Below are 19,995 nucleotides of genomic sequence, written 5' to 3'. Positions count from 1 at the left end.
CAAAGCCCCGCCACTTTCCCTGCTACCTGTACTCGGAAGACTTTGAAAGTTCAGTGATTCGTTAGGACACTGCTGAGAGCAGCACAGTCAGCCTGTCACAAAAAATCGCGACGTTTTTAGCATATTCTGTACTCACAGATCTGTGACTCTCCGCAGTAGTATTCATATAACTCTTCTCATAAGCAAAAAAAAAAAATGCTGAAAATAAGAAAACATCTGGAATGATTGCTAAAGGAATTATTTTGGTTTTCTTTAAATGTGGAGCCGCTTGCTCCACCTTGGACAGCGTGGGTAAAGCATTTTGGTAAAACAAAATCAGATTAAGAGCAGGTTTGGCTCTACCTGAACCCGCATGCGATGCTACAGGAGATATGTTTGCATCCCAGAAACATGTCTCAGGTCTATAAAAACTCATTTTTATAGGGGCCTCTTATGCATGCGGGGGTCAGAGCAGAAAGCACCTGCAGAGCCGGACCCGCATGGAGAATTACCATGACCTCTTCTCCATATGACCAAAAGAGGAGGAGATGATCACTTGGCATAGTTCAGAAAATATATACCCTGTTCCACATGATCCTCACACCCACTGGGCACAAAGTTTCCTTAATCCTCTGCTTAAGAAGCAAAGGACACAAAGGCTAAACTACATTTTGATCTAGAACTCTAATTCACCCCTGTCAACCTGTCTTTTAAAACACAGTTATATTATGAGGAGGGAAATAATGACGCTTGAAACACAGTGAATCCTGGGGATTAAAGAAAAAAAAAGAAAAATATCACAGGACAAAATAGTTTCTCTCAGTCCAGAGGGGGTGTGGAAGGGCGTGACTCTATTTCACAAGTTGGACGGGAGTTTGGAGCGAACTGGTTCCAGGTCAGAGGCGAGGCCTTTATGAGGCAGCAGCGTGGGTGACGACCCTGCAGATGGAGTCTGAGGCGAGCCCGTTGGGGAGGGCTGCCTGGAGAGAGTCATGTGACTGGGGAGGGCACTGCAGGGCCTGCTCGCCAGTGTGGGCGAGGAGAACGGCGAGAAGCACGGCCCCAGGTCCCGGAAAGGCGGCGGGTGCGGCGGCGAGGCGCTGACGGCCCAGGCCGCGCCCTGGGACAGGCTGGGGTGCGAGGTGGAGATGAGTCTCAGGTCCTGGGAGAAGCGGCCCTGGGGCGAATCAAAGGCTGAGGGCGGGGCCCCGCAGGTGGGCGTCAGCGGCTGGGGCAGAGAGCTGCGAGAGCTGAAAGTGCTGGAAGGCTCGAGGAAAGGGAAAGTCCGGCCGGAGACAGGGCTCTGGGAGGCAGGGCTGGGCACCAAGGGTGTGCAGCAGGGGGAGCCATACTGGATTAGAGAGGCGAGGGGAGAGCGTTCCGGGGGCGGCGGCGGCGAGCTTGTGGGCCGCGCGGCCAGACTGCGCTGCAGCACGGCAGACGGCGATTCGGCGGGTGACCCCGTAAAGGTCCTGCTGGGTGACGCTGAGCCCGATGAGGGCTCTGGGAAGAGCCCACCGCTTCCAGAGGTCCTGCCCCCGATCATACACTGCTTGAGGGAGCCTGCCTGGGAGGGCCGGCGGGGCGGGGGCTGGAGCTGGGCCTGGAGGAGGCTGGCCGAGCTGGAGCTCAGGGGGCTTGTGTGGGGGGCCGACGAGCTGCTAAGTCCTCCTGTTGCCCCCCTAATGCCAACCCCAGTACCTCCTCCAGTATCTGCCCCTAATACCCCACCAGTAAATCTACCTGAGGCCCCCCCGGTGTCTACCCCTGTTACACCACCTGTAATTCTTCCCAAGGCCCCCCCAATATCTGCCCCTATTACCCCACCTGTAACTCTTCCTGAGACCCCCCCGATATCTGCCCCTATAAATCCCCCTGAGGCACCCCCAGTAACTTCCACAGTAAGCCCTTTTGCAGATCCCCCTGTAGTGCCCCCTACAGCCCCACCCATAGCTTCCCCCAGCGCCCCCTGCTGGAAGAGGCCTGTTAGTGAATGCTGGCTCCCCCGAGCGGCCTGCTGCTGGGCGGGGGGGTGATGCAGCTGTGCCGTGCTGGAAGATGGAGAGCTGGACACAGAGAAGCGTCCCAGGGAGATGGAGCCAGACCTGTGGGACCTTGTTTGGGACCCGGGGCCTGACACTGGATGCTGGGCCCGAAGGGAAGCCAACAGGGGGACGTCCGTGCCCGTCCGTGACCAGGGAGGGGGTGTGCCAGGCTGTGAGTCGATGGCTGAGCTGGGGGAGCCAGAGGAGCGGGCCACCGACGGGCCGAACCTCTTGGGGCGGCTGGACGGGTCCTTCATGGAGGCCAAAACGGAGGCGGGAGGACGGAAGATGGAGGTAGGCAGGTGAGGGTGGTGAGTCAGCGCGATGGCGACCGAGGTGGTGGCGGCTGCCGCCTGGAGGGGAGCCTGGATGAGCGGGGCCCATATGACGGGCGTGGCGGGGGGCGTGGCCGGGGGCGGGGCCGGGGGCGGGCCCGACTGCAGCAGGTGGGCACAGTGCGCCATCTCCCGGTCATGCTGCACTATCTGCTGGATGATCTCGTTCTCCTGGTAGTTCAACATGCCTGAGCTGAGGTCGTGCTGCACTTTGTGCTGCAGGATGGAGTTCTTCTTCCCTGGAAGGCCGTGGAGAATGAGAAGGTCACCATTTATAACGCTTTATGAATGCATTATTTGATACGAATGTGTTAGTAAATTACGAAAAACATGGCCTTAAGTGTTACTCGTTTTATTTTGATTTAAATTGTACATAAATAATGAGATGTAAAAGTACAAAATCTGGACAACCGTGGTGGTTTCACAGAACCTTTTAGGTCCAACACACCTCTTAAAGGTACAACAGCAGAAGCCCAGCTGAAAGTCAAACTGGCAAACTCATGGCCAGAAGATCAGTCGTTTAAGGACTGTTTGACTGTGTTTCACAGACTGTTTCAGGGAACAGGAAGCGCAGGGTGTCAATGGAGCCCGGAGTCATTCTGAAAGGGGCCGTTTGGTTTCACTGGCGCTCCTGAATAAAGCGTCACGCAAACAGCAAACCAAGCCAAGCTCACGGGTGTCAACGAGCTGATTTGCTAAAGGGGAAGAGCAGCTCATTCCAGCAATTCTGTATGGTGCCTTAAGAGTCCACAACAGATACTGCATTTAATTATTACTACATAAATCGCAGTTTTATTTTCCTTCTGGTTGCTTATCGAAACCTGCAGCTACCAGCTTCATAAAATATACAGTGGAAATGTTACAACCTAAACCACGATCCATCATTTCAAGGCACAAAGGAGTCATGAAAAACGGAGGATCAAACGCCAGACAGTGTAGGAGGACACCTCTGAATTACCACGCTGTGAACTCATTGTTTTAAAAAGCAAGTCTAAAATGTCAGATTTTAGCCATTGCTGGTAAAATATGTCTACTTGCAGAGACAAAAACATTGTATAATCCATACAGGATATGGAATAAGAGGCAGAGACGGGTTGTCAAGTGCATGGCAGGCAACTCTGTCTGTAAACATCGGTTGGATAATAACCCAAATTAATTTGGTTTGGGGAGGAATGAGGTGACGCACATGGTGGCAGGTCGACACCAAAGATGCACCTGCATTTTGACTACGGGCTGATTGCTCAGCCGGAGATAGAATTCACCTCAGAACAAACAGAGAACAAGAAGGTCCAGCAGCACACCGAAGAGAGGGCATCCATAACGGGCAGAGACTCTACAGATAAGTTACAAGGGCTGAACCATTAGGAGCGTGGGGGAGGGGTGCTGCTGAATGTACCAATCGCCCACAGACACAGGGATGCACAGACACAAAACTGCACTTCCTCTGTCACTTGAATTCATAAAAATTAACAGCAAATATTGCTGCCTTGCCACATTTTGTAAATATAAGTACAACTTGGTCTGAATTAAAGAATTAAAGTTACATAATAACAGATAGAACTGAATTATCGATTTACTGACAGATTACAGACAGATCATCTCCGCAGGCTAGTAATTGACCTCTGACCTCTGTGGACCCCTGGTTCATCTGGTGAGTGGTCATCGGATTGCCTCAGCCTATTAAGGTTCGGATTAACTATAGGAGCAGTCGTTGTTTAAACGAGTTCATCATACAGAAGAGTTCAGAAAGGCAAACGCAATTTATTTATGGGGCTCAAACAGCTCAAATCCGAGAGGTCAAAGGGTACAAAATCAGCAGCTGATGACATCACCCTCGGTAACGTGGATTCATCTGCGGGGGGAGGGGGGACTAAAACCACAGAAATAGAACAGTCCCACTCTTTTTAATTATTAATTAAAAAAAAATTCTTTTCCACTACAGAAGGTCAGGAGAGTTAACAGTTTTGGTGACAGACCCATTTTTGGTCCATCCGCCGTGGAGAGATCTGCTGCTCTGCACCAGGAATAATAACCTCGTTTTCAGGAGACTTTGACTCAAAATGGCTCCCAGCAAAAGCCCGAAATGTCAATCCCTTGGCAGCCGTTCCACAGCCAGATGTTGCCCGGGCAGTGCGGGGCGCGCCGTTTGGGGGCTGGGGAGGACGGGACTCGGAAGGCACGGACACAGCGACTGGCACGCCAGCCTCTAGGACACGTCCACCGCTTACACAGCCGGGTACCCCATCCACGGTGGGCACCGGTAACGACGACAGCGCCCCAGACCTTATTCGGCACACCATGCTCTCACCTATGCGGTCCAGCCGGTCCAGCGCCACGGTCTCGAAGGCCCGCCGCATCATGGGGTACTCCTCCAGCACCTCGTTAAAGTTGTCCACGGAGAGCGAGTAGAGCCGGCAGTAGGTGTCCGCCCGCACGCTGGCTGTCCTCCTGCCCCGGGTGAGAAGGCAGATCTCTGCATGGGAAACAGACCAAAGCTATTATTGATACTGCTCTCATTGTTATTATTGAATTACTTATGTCTTACTATGATGCTGCTATTTAGCTGCGATGGGGAGGGAGTGTGAAGCTCAGCAGGTCAGGGCTCTGTGTCTGTCACCAGAAGGTTGGCAGTTCCAATCCCAGGACTGTCACATGAATGTCATCATCAGGCCCCAGGGCAAGGCCCCTAACCCCCCCCTCCCCCAGCCTGACCCTGCACCTTCAAGGTTACTCTCACCTGTCTGTGTGTTTCACGGGGATGATTAATCATCCTTTTTGACACATGTACCTCCACAGCACCCTGTTTTAGCCAAGAGTCAGGTGGGAGACATTACAGCGGTTATGTCAACATAAAAACCAGGCCTAATGTTGGTGCCACATGGCATCTAATTGCCCATGGAAAGCAGAGAGCAGCACACGTGTAATGAAATAATGCACCATGTCTCCTTCAGCTGTGAATTCAATTAAAACCCCATTGGTCGTCTTCCTTTCCGCGGTGGATACGGTTAACCGTAAGATACCAATCAAACCGTCATCTGTGAACATCTCATGGAGGCGTAGAGGAGAAGAAGACAGCAAACAGAGAAGTGAACTTCCAAGAGTGCTTGCTTTCCTTCGCCGCATTATGTAAATGGAGCATAATCCGGCATTGCCACGCTTTAAAGCGGCTCTGGGAACCTGGAGGACTTCCCTTGCCCTGCCGGATCCCAGGGCCTGGGCCTCGTTTAGGGGGCCCCCTGCTGCCGGAAGCCCACACCTGGCAACCCGTGACACTGTGGAGCACAGGCTCGGCCTGTCCCCTAGTCTTCCTCATCGTGGCATCATGACAAATTCTGAAGCCTGAGAACCGAACTGCTTTTTGTGTTCGATTTCAAAAGGCAATACATTTTAATTCAGCTCAATTTCTTTTTATATAGCGCCTTTCATAAGAGTCATCCCAAGGTGCATGACTAGAGCATGTGGCAATCCATTATTGCATAATTTATACAAAATGGTGCATAAGAAAGTCAACAGGGAAGAGGGAAAGAAAGAAAGAATGCTGAAAGACAATGGAGGAGAGGAATTCTCCCTCCATCTCCCTGACTCCTGATTCTCCCTCCATCTCCCTGACTCCGGATCCCCCTCCATCTCCCTGACTCCTGATTCTCCAGGACTCTCTCAGAGTGCTGAAATGGCACCGTACATTCAGTCTGCCATGACTGTGCTGCGTCAGGCACCCAGGCGCGGCCTTTTCTCTGTTCTCTTGTCTGGCCCTCCGCTAAATGCTATGCAGCCCCCGTCCTGTTTCCGTCTTGTCAGATTATAGGAGACACAGCTCGCATGGGGGGGTGGGGGTGGTGTAAGGCGAGCAGCACACAGTACACAGTGCCAGGACCAAGCGTGATTATATTAACGGTCGTCTGGAATCAATTAAAATGACCTCTGGCCAAAGCGAGTTAGTCCTGAAGGCTCTGGTTTGGCAGTTTGATGCTCCTGGTTACAGGCCGGTGGTCCTACTGTACCCCAGCACCCTGCCACAGCTGGCCATGTATGACCCCTCCCTCAACCCACCGTCGCTGTCAGGCTCCCGTGCCCATTACAGCGGGCACTCCCCAGGGGCGGGGGGGGGAGCCATGACCTTTCCAAGCCCCGCGCAGGCTGGCCAGATTCCCCTAACACACCGCCTGCGGGGGTCCCTGTGGTTATTAAGGCTGGTAAATATGAGCTGCGTCGAACCGGGTGGTGCAGGGGGGGGGGGGGGGGCGTATGGGTCTCTCTGTGCCTCATCTTATTTTCTTATTTCTGTTTTTTTTATTTATTTTTTACTGTGTTTATACCGTGTTTTTTCTGTGAGTCAAATGTCACACAATTCTGAGGAACACACATCACTTGAATGCCACCCCTAGGGGGCCCATCCCTCGAATGACCCCCTCAGATCCCCCCGCTGCTTTGATCAAACAAGAGATGGGTGGGATGGGGGAGGTCATCTGGGCCCCCCTTCACTCCACAGTAACGCATGGGATGCGGGGCTGGTGTGCAAAGCCCCTGGATCTGCCTGCAGATTAGCAACATGCTGATGTGTGATGCCCCTGACTGGCCGCAGGGCTCGGGGGGGGGGGGGGGGGGCAGAGGTATGATGGCCACAAACAAGGGCTACAGCCTAAGGCTGTCAGGGGCCCCACCTCAGAAAACAAAGGAAGCGTTAATGGCTTATTAAATCAGGGCTATTGACCAGCACACTGATTAGCACATTGACATTGCATCATTTTCATCAGCAAAACTCATGTTTCTCTTTCAACTCCAAAAAACAGATGAATCCACGTCAGCCTGGGGCCCCCAGAGAAGTTAATCCACCCCTGGGCCACCACCACCCTGGAACCAAAAAATAACCTCTAAGGACAAATTTAGAAAACTGGGGCCTTCGAACTCTATGCATTACGTCTCTGAAAATCAAGTAGAAAAGGGGCCCCCAGATGGACCACATTTTTGCTGCCTCCCAACTTCCAGTAGGGTTAGGGATGTGGACTGTCTGGCAGGGTTAGGGATGTGGACTGTCTGGCTGGGTTAGGGATGTGGACTGTCTGGCAGGGTTAGGGATGTGGACTGTCTGGCAGGGTTAGGGATGTGGAATGTCTGGCAGGGCTAGGGATGTGGAATGTCTGGCAGGGTTAGGAATGTGGACTGTCTGGCAGGGTTAGGGATGTGGAATGTCTGGCAGGGCTAGGGATGTGGACTGTCTGGCAGGGTTAGGGATGTGGAATGTCTGGGAGGGAGCAAAAATGTGGACCATCAGCGAGTCCCTGAGGAGCGGATTGGGAAACACTAAGTTAGGAAATGAGGAAAGTAACTCATCATCCATCCTCTTACTGTATAACTTATTCTTTTGAGTCAACACTGAAAAATTACAATGGGCTATGAAATAATGTACCATACAGGTAAGCGATAATAGCAGCGTCCCAGAAGGTTACTCCAGTTTCCTGTCAACCCGTTCACATTACCCTCAGCAATAATACAGCTTCCAGCCTCCATCCCCCTGTCAACTCTAAATCCTCCTCCCAGACGCTGGTTACTCCATTTCTCCCCTCTGCTGCTGAGAGATAAATCGCACCATCTAAGTGGAAAGACATGGATGGACTAGAAAATATAAATCAATGGCTCTAGTCTTCTGACAAACCACCAACATAAACCCTTTGTTACAATATGAAAAGAAAAATCTACAAAAAACACAAGTATTTCCTTAGCTTTCAACAATTCTGAATTTCCCAATTCCCTCCCCACAGGATATTAATCTTGTTTTACTGAATAGAAGGGCCAACATTTTTCTGTAAAATAAACTATGGAGAAAGATTTATGTCTAAAGAAATCATACTTAAATGTCACGACGATATCGTAATTTTATGAAACACAAATCCATGTTCAGAGTTGCAAATGTGTGTGTATGAGTTTCAGGTTGTGATTACGAATTTCAATTTAGCATTTACAAATTCAGCCTTACATTTATAAATTACTGGTTAAGTGTGGAAAGTTACGTTGCCAGTGGCCGAAAATTGCAGGTTTAAATCCCGTGAATTCCAGGTGTACTTCTCCGTTGGGCCCTTGAGCGAGGCCCTTAACCTGCAGCTGCTTCATCCTGGGTATGACGTTAATCTACATCCAGCCCTGCAAGCAGGTCCTACAACCTACAGGGAAAATATGGGGGTTGGTGGCAGGATTGGCACTCCAGCCACCAGCAAAACAAAACCTCACAGTGTTCCATTGCATTTGAACTAGTGTGGTGCTGAGGTATCACCTGCCGCACGGCTGCTCTCGGGTTCTCATCCCTGAGGTGGTTTGTCATGTGGAGGGTGCAGCAACGCACTGCACCAGTGCGCACTCCTAACCTCTACCTCACTGGCCACTGGCAACATAACGTTCCCCACTGAACTAGTGATTAGTAGTAACTAATGTTTCATCAACATAGTTCTGAAGTTGCAAATACATAAACTGTGATAAACTGTGAACATCGTAAACTCATAAATTGCGATTCGCAATTGTAAAATGAGGATTGTACTCATGCAACTTACGTGACACGCAAAGAAACATATTTGTAACCCTGTCATGACATTTAAGTACAATTACTTTAGATGTAAATTAATCTATCAACACCTATACGAATCTATTGCACATTAGCAGCCACAAACTGCCTAAACTACTTTCGTAAAATGAAAATCTGTAAACCTAGAGTTCGACACGTGCAGCGTGAACTGAATGTGTGACTGTTACCGTAAAGGTCATAATAGAAGTGTACTTGCATAATCTTTGCAAGTTACAGATATACAAATACGATTTTTGAGATCTGCAATTTAATTTTTTCGTATGATTATTTTTGACATAAATCTCTCTCCATAATAAAAAATCATGCATATTTGAAGATGAACAACTTTTAGTGATAATGAAAAAATCAACACTGTTTAGTGTCCTCAAACTGAATCATCCAGAAACACAAATCCCAAGGACAAGGCAGGAAATTTTCAGACAAAAGACCTACCGTACAGGCAATGTCGCTGAAACCCTCACAGCTACCTGCTGTCCCTCTAAGAAAATAATAGTGGATTCTGGAATGTTCCGGCACATTTACTGGGGAGCCCAAGTCAGGCCAGGGACTGCTGCCAGCATGTTTAGTCTCCCGATACACCAAGAAAAGTCTGAAAGTCGGACAGACCAAGTTCCAGGAAACGGCCTGCAGGGGGATGTTTCCAGGTGTAGCTTCCCTGGCAAGTCAGGAATATCTTCTGGGTAATGAGAGCAAAAACATCCCCACTGCTGCCCCAAGATCATTGCAGAACGTGCCATTCAAACTGCCCAAGCTCGTTCACTTTCTTCATGCACGGTTATTTAAACAGGCAGCCCCAAATCGCACTGGAGTTGGGTGTAATTTATCGACCTTTGGGGAGGTGTGTGAAATCACGTAAATCTCATAAGAATTCTTTATAAAAAAAAACCTACATACATCAAGTGTACAAAACCATCTGTGTGACACTGAATTACATCTGCACCATCACTCGCTATTTTTGAAACAAGATTAAAGATATAATTTTAACTCATTAGCATTTGAAATACCCGATGGTTAAACTGCGATTGTTCTATTCATTTGATTTATTTATGTATTTTGTTCTTCTGGTTCATTGTGTTTACTGGTATTTTGTACAGCACTTCAGTTGAAACGTGGGGTCTTTAAATGTGCTTTATATATACTGTATATATAAAGTGATTTATTGATTGATTGGCACCAGCACTGAAACCTGATAACCATCTGAAGAGCGAAAATCATGCAAAGGCAAGTTCATTTTCTTTTGTTTTCTGACCAATTCTGAAAACACGCAGAACAGCCACTTATGTCGCCTTTCTATCTTCAGGTCCCCTGGGAATCCCAGAAAATGACCATAATTCACCCGCTTGTGTAGAAAACTGGCTTTTACCTGGCTGCTGCCGGTGCTGTTCATGAGAAGCCACCGAAGCTGACCTCAGAGAGGAACGTTCTGCTTTGGCGCGTTCCTCGTATTCCGTGCAGCGGTATTATGAATACTAAAGCTGAAGTGGGTTCTATCTCCCTGGACACATGACCTCTTGCCTGAGTCCCCCTCCCCTTCCCGCCAAATGGCCCCCTCCTTTACCCCCGAAGTAGGATCCATCGGAGAGTTTGGTCTCCTTGTTGCCCTTGGTGAGCACGCTCACCACCCCGTGCTGGATGAAGTACATCTTCTTGCCGATGGTGCCCTCGCGGATGATGTAGTCGCCGGGCTGGAAGACCTCGAAGCGCAGCTTGGTCAGCATGGAGGTCACGAAGTTGGGGTCCGCGTTGGCGAACAGTGGCATGGAGGCCACCAGCTTGCGGCAGTTGAAATTGATGATCTCCTGTTTGACGAGAAAGGCATCGAGGCTTGATCGCTCTCCACTGTGCGGTGTACATTTACCCTTTGAAAGCCCAAATGCATGTTCATGTCAACTTTCTAAGATTCTAGGTCCAACACAAAGCTGGTCATGGGGCCCCAGCCATGCCACAAAACTGGTCTAGGTGTTATTAATTGTAAATAATTGTAAATTAGTTGTTCGAGCAAATTTCAGAAATTACTGGTACTTTTTCAGAGGAACCACTGCTGTGATTGTGAGATGATGAGAGGGACTCAATGAGAATGAACGTACAGGGAGAAGATTCATAATGTCATGGCAAGAGTGACCATAGAGGGAGCAATGATCCTATTGGTCACACTGAAAGGGATCCACCCACCTCCCTAAGTGGCTCGTTGAGCTCCCCTAGGATACTCTCCTCGTCGAACATCTTGCCTTGGTAGCGGTGCTCGTAGTAGTCATGGATCCTCTGCCTCATGTCAGCTGGAAGCTTGTGGAAGGACATGTACTGCTCCACCTGCTTGTACTGCAGAGAGAAGCCACAAGGGGGCCCCGTGATCACTGACGGGGCCCCGACACCCGCGGCTGACGGCCCAACAGATTCACAAACACAGCAGCTCCCGCTGAACACAAAATACAAACACGTCTCCCCCCCGTCACAGAACACTTTCATTCCTGGGGCGCCGATACCATGCAGAGTCTGCGGAGTGTTCTCACCTGTACGCTGCGCACCCAGCAACGCGGAACAAAGAGCGTCAAAGTGTGACAGGAAGAAACTCCGGAAAGCATTAATCTCTGCATCTCGCTACAGTGCAAACCGCCGTGTCGAGTGGATACATTCTTTATTCCCAGGATGCAAAGAAACTTTGGGGTGGGGTGGGGTGGGGGGGGGGGCGGTGGAGTTGCCATGGGAAGCAGCCACTCGATTCAGGCGATGGCATGCGTCGGCACGGGAACCTCGCGCTGTCACCTGTCACAGCACACTGGGACTCATTAGCCAGGGACACCGGCAGATCTCCCAGCGACCGCGATGGGCATCACGGGAGGGAGGGAGGGAGGGAGTGAGGGAGAGATGGAGAGAGGGAGAAATGGAGAGCAGCTGAAGAAGCACAGCATGGGGGCAAGTAGGGAGACTGCTGTAGTGGTGTAAGAGGCACCCATGTGTGTACACACACACACACACACACACAGACACACGCACACATACACACGCATACATACACACACACACATGCACGCATACACATACACACATGCACGCATACATACACACACGCATACACACACACACACACATGCACGCATACACACACACACATGCACGCATACACACACACATGCACGCATACACACACATACGCATGCATACACGCACACACACGCATGCATACACACACACGCACGCATACATGCATACACACGCACGCATAGACACACAAACAACCAAGCACACACAGGGAGACCCTGACAAACACCAACCAAAACAAAATACAAGAAGACACATATTTACACACATACACTTAAAACCACACACACACTCACAATACATTGTACACGACAAGCAGTAGAAAGTGTGTATCTCAGAAGGGACCTCCCAGTGACTCTCATTTTTTTGACTCTCATTTAAATTAATTTGTAATCGAACCGCAAAAACAAGAAAAAGAGGAAAATTGATTTCAATAAAAAAGTAAAAACAACAGTGTGTCCTCTTTGTTGGTCCCTATACAGCAAAATTATCTAACTTTATGGGGACTGGTTGAATAAAAACGGCTTGCAGAAAGTTAGAAACACACTCAAGATGTACAGACACAAACACACACACACATATGCAAACACACACACACACGCAAACACACACATACACGCAAACACACACACTCACAAACACACATACTGTACATGCAAACACACGCATATGCAAACACACACATATGAAAACATACACACGCAAGCACACACACACGCAAACATGTACATATGCAAACACACACAAACACGCACATATATTATTTACAGCTCCATTCATGGGAAAGTCCCTTTGACTCTGAATACACAGCAGTTAATGCCACCATGAATCCCTAAGCCTAAATTATCAAAATTCAGATTTTCAGATTTTTTATGGCACGTGGGTAATTTTATCGAAATATTTGTCTTTTGCTGATCTCCAGAAGATACCCAGACCCGTCTCCGAGTGCACACCCTTTCAGATATGTGGGCCGGGCTGAATTTAGGGGGATGGGGGCCCCTGGGCTATAGTTTAAATTGTTGGGGCCCTACATACAGCATAAAATGCTGGTGTAACAACCAGAAAAAATAAGGGCCCCCCCCCCCAACAACATGAAGCCCCATGCTGCAGCCCTGGTTAGCCTGTGCATAAGTCTGGCCTGGTGTGTAGGCACATAGAGCACAGCAACCAGGAAGATCAGAGATCTAGTCACAGGTTGGTCTTGCTGGGAGTTGGACGAGTGGAAAAGAAGAGAGAGAGAGAGAGAGAGAGAGAGAGAGAAACAGAGCAGTTTAATAATCAGAATTTGACGAAGATTTAGATTTAGAGTCCATGGGGGCTTCCCTGATTAGCGCTACGCTGACACCGCTGTCAGAAAGGCTGTGTCTGACCGCAGCGAGGGAGGGGGGGCAGCACTGCGGGGGGGGTGGCCGTCTCCCAGTGCCACGCTGTGACATGCGGTTCACCGCGGGACGAATATTTTACCCCACTGTGACCCTGAGAAAATAAATAATCACCCTTTAGTGTCTGAGTGGCTGCAGCTCATTAGCATGCGGGGCGCGAAGCTTCCGGAAGTCTTTGATGTTACGAGCGGCAACGTAGAGGGAACCTTCCTCCTAAAGAGCATCGTGCAGTTGCTGGATCCTCGAGGAACCTATTTAGACATCACAGACTTTACATTTATCACCTGCAAAGCGCCTATGGTTACAGCCGGTCCTGTGTTCCCGGGGGGGGGTACAGCGCTCTGCACACAACATACACACACACACACACACACACACACACACGAGAAGGGGGCCTGATTTCCACCCAGCGGTCGTGAGTCACGCAGATGCCTTCAAGGAGAAAACACCCGTGGAATTAGGAGTTCACCGGCTGCCTGCTGGCTTGGCCTGATGGATGGACCCCCTCAACGGTTGTCCGAAAACCTGCCTGACAAAAATAAACAACTTTCCAAATCACAGGCCTCATCTAGTGCAGGAGGATCACTTAACGTTTGTCATCTATTGCTCTTTTATACAAATGCGGGTGTAGGAGATGAGGAAAGAAAAAGGGGAGATGCAATTATGCCCATCTTCTCTATCAGAGACAATTCTCTCTTTTATCTTTATCTCCATTCTTGTATTCATCTGTACCTGGCCATGCTATTCTCTAATGCACATTCTCGCTGTGTCTCCCAGCAAAGCTCTTCTCAGCTATCTGTATCTGGCCCAGCCATTGTTTAAATCTCTGTTTTGTTCTCTTTAATTTTTTTTTTTAAAGATGCTGCAGCAATGCAGTATAGCAGTAACACCCCCAGCATTAAACCACACCCCCTTCCAGCTCCTCCCCCTCTTCTGAATGGGCCCTAGTTCTGCCACTCAACCTTCGACAAGTCATCAAGTCATCAGTGCAGGAGTTCAGGCTGCTACACTGTACACATGCATGCACACGCACACACACACACACACACACACACACACACACAAACACACACACACACATACAAAGGGTTGGACGGAAAGGAGCCCAAGGGCACACTGTCTGCTGCAGAATGATTTGCGACACACAACAACAATCTTTACAAATTACCTGGCGGGGCACTGTTTCCTGCCCCATCTTTGAATAAATAAGTTGGTAAACAGGAGGCATAAAGCGAAAAGTCTACATGCACAGAACGCAGCAAAAACGGCAAAGCAAAACAAGGAGCTTCAAAAACAGCATCAAATAAATTAACATATTAATCCCCCAGGATAGCGCAAGGAGAATTGAGCTTACAAGTAAATCAAGAAATCGATTTCAAAATAAAACCTCAGATCGACACGATCTAGCAAACTGAAGTGCCTTTTCAGGTCACCTCTGTGGCGTGCCGGACCTGACAGGGCCCAGGATCGTGCCGCCGTATGACGTCGTGGAAGCCCAACTGGACTCGTTGCTCAAGGGGGGTGTTACAGGTACTGGAGCGAGGAGGTTCTGCGTGTCCGCAGAGAGTTTAACGCTTAAAGGGACAGGTGCTCTTTTAGCCACGCTCCTCTAGGGGGCAGCACTTGATGCCCCCGCCCCCCGCAAGGCTCCCGTAGCCATACGCTAATGTCCTTCCTGCTCCCCCTGCGCCTCCGCAATCCAGCCATGAGTCACTTTGCGAGGGGGGGGTGCCGGTTCACTGAGCGAGTACCTTAAGCTCCATTTTAATAACGGCTTACCTGCGTAAGCACAATAGCACGACTCCGCCTGCTGGGAGCGCCGCACCGCTCCGCTCCCCGCCTCGCCATCTGTTCCTCTGCTCCCAGGCAGAGGGGGCATCCTGCGGGGGGGGGGGTCATAAATCACCCCTTATGACGTGCCGCTGCATCCCACGGGACGAGACCCGGCGTTCAAACGGCGCGCTGCACCCGAACCCGCTGCACTCAAACCCACTGCTCCCTCCTTAACCAGGCACCTTTTACTCAAAGATGGCTGTCACCTGGATAACCGAATACAGCTCATAACTCATACGTTCCCTAGGTGGAGGTGGGAGAGACGAAGCTTCGAACCGCACCGCGGGTGGGATTCCGGTGATGCTGACCCACTACTATGGTCAGGCTGCGGCAGTTCCGGAGCAGTGTGGCTCAGCAGGTTCGGAGGCTGTTCCTGTGACCAGAAGGTCACCAGTTTAAATCCCAGGATAGGCAGAATGATTTCGCTGTTGGACCCCTGAGCAGGACCTTTAACCCCCAGTTGTTCCAGGGGCTTCCATCTCCACAGCTCTATGCCACTTTCGATAAAAGCATCAGATAAATAAAGGTCATCTTCAGTTAATGCGTCGTTTCCTGGTAACGTTAGAGAAATATCTCATTCTGTTTTCTTGGGGATCTGGGGCGGGGGCAGGAGAGTACTGGAATATTCCAGTCTACACCCCCCTTCCTTAATCTGCTTTGTGCTTCCAACAGATCGATCCCCAAGGAGAGGCACTTAATTGGCAAGTGTTAATTAGCGAGGCCCATAGCGTTAGCCGCTAATGCCATCCAGAAGCCAGTGCGTCACGACTTGCAGAGCGCAAACGGGGCTCTTCCTGATGAGGCTTACTGTCAGGACCAAACACACAGTGAGGGAAACGCACCCTGTGAGGACAGAGACCACAGCAGATGTCCATTCACCCAGGAGCCTTCTGGAGAACATCACCGAGATCCTCGTTCCACAGTTGCGAGGTCACGCATTCGCGCTGCCAAGACGCAGTGCAGATCTGAGGCACTGTGGAGGGGGGGGGGGGCGATTAATAGCCCGTCAACAGTCCTGGGTCAGCACCGGTCAGGTTTAGATAGAGAACAAAACCCGCTAGGAGACTCAGCATTGCGGGGAGGGTGATCTGAAGATGGTACAGAATAGATCACAGCGTGGTTTTAAGGAAACGCGGCGATCGAGCAGTCAGCCGATTAGCTAGCAGTCATTACAGAGCCCCTCCTACACAAAGCGGGGAATGAAAAGCTGAGCAGGGACACGGGAGTCATCATCACTGCAACCGAGAATCAATCACAGTGGAGACAGACTATGCCGGCCCACTGATTGAACTGGAATCTCCAGCTGTGGGGGAGCTCTCTGCTACCCCTGTGTGTCCGATGCTTCCTCTGATAACTTTTTGGAGAGCCTGCAGCAATCCTGCAGCACTGATAGAAGGTGGTGGGGGGGGAGGGGGTGGGTGCTGCTTCACCCACGCTGCGGCAACACTTATGCGGACGCATGCCGTCCATTCTCCTCTGATGCTGGAGGTGCAATTTCCTCTGGGCAGTGCGGGCGCCCCCATCTTGCGACGACGCCCACTGGGACAAGCAGAGGTGTCGGCGAGATGCGGCCCACCCGCCCCGCAAGAGAACCCCCCCCCCCAACCCCACAGAGCTCTGCCTTCTAGAAACATGCAGAGTTGAAGGGCGATGCTGCTCTGACACAAACTCTTGGCGAAAATGAGATGTTTATGAAAACAACAATGACAAACAACAAAACCTTGTCCAGAGGGGGGGGGGGGGACATTTCTTCTCTTCCATCCACTTATTTTGGCGCTGAATTTAAATCAACTGCTTAAATAGCTCCTCTGAAAAGACACAAAGCATATCGAATCAGTGCCCTTTTCAGTGGGAATGAGATTTTTCATGACAGTATTAACATACCAGTCCTGACAGATGGCACGGGACTGTAATGTCACAAGTTAATCTATAGGATATCAAAATGCTCTGCGACCAACTGTGTCAGGCAGTTTATACAGTTAACAGCGCTAACTAATTTCCGCCAGTTTCCCTTTCTGAGAACATTCACTAATGAGCTATAACGCCACGGGCCTCTTACATGAAAGCTTGCTCAGTGTTTTGTTGCTCTTTGTAATGAAATAAAATTATTTATATGCTTTATTTGCCATTTATACAAGTTTGAGTGCATGGAAATCGCAACGCTCCTTCTTGCGTCTCGCTCTCCTTTAAGACAGACAGACAAGGGGGTAGAACTTAATCATTTTTGCTACTAGCCACCTGGCTAGTTCAGTAAAAAAAAATAGTCTGGCATGCATTGCTATTGCTAGCCTGCCAGCAGGTTTTGTTTTTGTATTCATCCTAAATGACTCACTTCATGCAGCGGCACAGCTTAATGTTCAGCAATGTTCAGGTGAGAGTGAAGCCTGGGGTCTGAGCACAAGGTCAAACGGCACCCATGGGGCAGCTGGGGGAGGTTAAAGGTCAGGCGCCCGATGGCTGTATCAGTCTGCTGGTCCTGGGATTCGGACCTTCCGTTGACAGTCCCAGCCCGCTGAGCCATACTTTGTATGATGCATTTCCTGTGTTGCGTGTTTTACTTCCTGAAAGGAGTGTCGTCAGCGGACTTTGTAGCTAAACTGCAAACCAAAATGTGCAAATGTCTCCCAAATATTGCACCTCACATGCAGCGCTCCGCAGAGCTTCGATCCCACTTAATTCTGCCAGCCAATGTGTCATGGAATTTTACAATCTCTGCACAATATCTGCGTATATAAGTCTTTTCCAACAAGAGTTACAAAACGCTAAGATAAAGTTTCTTAAAATTCAAGCAAATCACGCACGATTCACTGTTCACACAAAAGCAAAAATAAAGTGTCAAAGTGCCAATGGTTTCCGGAGGCTGGTGTCACTTGTGAGCAGCGTGACACATAGGGATGTGCATTTTCTTTCATTTCTGAAGTAAACATGTGCACGAGCCTTGCAAACACTGTCTGATGGTACTGAGTCGCTGCCATATATTGAAAATTGGTGCCTTTCACTGTAACTTGCAACACTGCGTCATACGGGTTGCAGCCCTAAAACTGCCCAGATACCAGGGGCCCAAAAGGAGGACATGTCCGGGAAGACGTAGACATATGGTAACCCTAACACTGGCAAACTGCATCATATAACCCAAGACAAAGCGGGAGGCCCTTCTCCAGGACTCACAACGCTAACTAGTCCTAGACGCTATTGCCCAAGATGGCATGACGTGGAAGGACAGGGTGCTGACTGCTCTAAAGCAGGACTCAAACCTACATGCCTCTGGCTGTGTCATTTGCACATGCAGCACGTTTGGTTAGAGGAAGAGCATTTGCAGGACTGGAAGGTATAGGTCAAGCCCTGTAGTCATTTGGGTGAGGTTGTGATTTAAGCTCCGTGTGAATGAGGATTTTGGGGAAAGTGAACTGGATTGTAAAACTTAACAATCTGACTTTGGGAGAATTAACACCCTAGTTTGGCAGAGCTACTTATAGTACACCAACATGCTGGGATACTTATAATAGTTCCTTAAATATCAAGAAATGAATCATACCTTAGGCTACTTTAAGAATCAGGTGGCTTCAGCTAAGGACCAACAATCCGTCCAACTCAAATAAAATGGTTGAGGCAACTGGGAAAAACTCCTTCACAGAAGAGTCAGGAGGCTTGATTGATATGATGCAGTCACCTTATCTAGTCAGATTTCAATGATCCTGTATCAGACTGAAATCCCTCATTAAATCACTTTCAAAAATGACACCATTGATAACAGATGCCTAGAGATTGACAGCTGGCTGCATTTATTTAATTACACTGAGACCAGGAGAGAGGCTAGCTTTGCTGGCTAATGTCAGATTATAATAAGAGCCTGCTCAGATAGCAGATGGGTAGGCCTAGCGTCCAGGCTAATGCCTCTGAGTACGAACTTGGTAAGACAAATAAGCAAGCAGCGACAATTTTTCATATCTAAATCTTCATAGTTGAGTGTGTGTGTGGGGGCGGGGGGAGCTATCTAGCTAGCTCAGCTGCTACGGGTCATCTCTCAGGTCTTGTGGTGGTAAAGCTTATATTACTATAAGGGAGCTTTCATGTAATTCCTGCACTACATTAAATGTGCAAGAAGCTAATACATTTAATAACTCCAAGTCAGCGTGCAGAATATTCATCACTGACCCTATTTATAGCATTTATTGATAACATGTAATATTCTTTATTCTCTGTGTAATAACATATGTCTTGTTTCATGGGAGAACACAGTTGACCAAAACTAACCCAGTGCTCATTATATCCGTGCCACTGCTTTGTACTAATACTTGCTAGCAGAATCCTAGCTACTGTAGCTAGTTCTGTTCACTGTTAGCTGGTAGCCTTTTTAGCCAACTATTCCTTAACTCTGGACAACGCTACTCAAATTAGGGTTATGTCATACATAGTAGCTAAGTATCACCTCTTCAAAAAGCTGACAGCACTGTGTTATTTGCGTTCCACTCACCTCTATGCCGAACATCGTTGAAAGTTGTTTTTGTTGGCAGAGACGAAAGAGCTGTGAATTTACGGTGAATTTTTATGCTTGCCGTGAGACTCACATTAACACAAATGACTGACTTTAATTCTGGAATTAGCGAAAAAGTTTTGGGGTAAAAGCTGCAAGCAAACGGCTAGCTACAACAATGGTGTGGGTGCTGTGAAAGAAACAGTGACATTAATTAAGCAATCATTCATCCATCCATCCTCTCTTCCTTCCATTCATCCCTCCATCATCATCCATCCATCCATTAATCCTTTTTTCCATCCATCTATCCATCCATCCATCCTTCCATCCAACA

General features: G+C 49.1%; 1 protein-coding gene across 1 annotated transcript in view; it reads right to left on the bottom strand.

Annotated features, from left to right (window-relative positions):
- Positions 1–233: 233 nt before the first annotated feature.
- The window catches only part of hcn4 (hyperpolarization activated cyclic nucleotide-gated potassium channel 4), a 65,114-nt gene continuing 45,352 nt past the window's right edge, over positions 234–19,995 (bottom strand). Inside the window, exons 5-8 of the mRNA XM_023819700.2 lie at positions 11,106–11,252; positions 10,492–10,732; positions 4,668–4,832; positions 234–2,598 (exon numbers count right to left, since the gene is read on the bottom strand). Of these exons, the coding sequence (XP_023675468.1) occupies positions 836–2,598; positions 4,668–4,832; positions 10,492–10,732; positions 11,106–11,252 (2,316 nt within the window). The 3' untranslated portion in view covers positions 234–835. The remainder of the gene's footprint in view (positions 2,599–4,667; positions 4,833–10,491; positions 10,733–11,105; positions 11,253–19,995) is intronic.

The sequence above is a fragment of the Paramormyrops kingsleyae genome, chromosome 11 (assembly GCF_048594095.1).
Source record: "Paramormyrops kingsleyae isolate MSU_618 chromosome 11, PKINGS_0.4, whole genome shotgun sequence".
Lineage (NCBI taxonomy): Eukaryota > Metazoa > Chordata > Actinopteri > Osteoglossiformes > Mormyridae > Paramormyrops > Paramormyrops kingsleyae.
The sequence above is the reverse complement of the archived record's forward strand: the minus strand, read 5'-3'. Positions and strand labels throughout refer to the sequence as shown.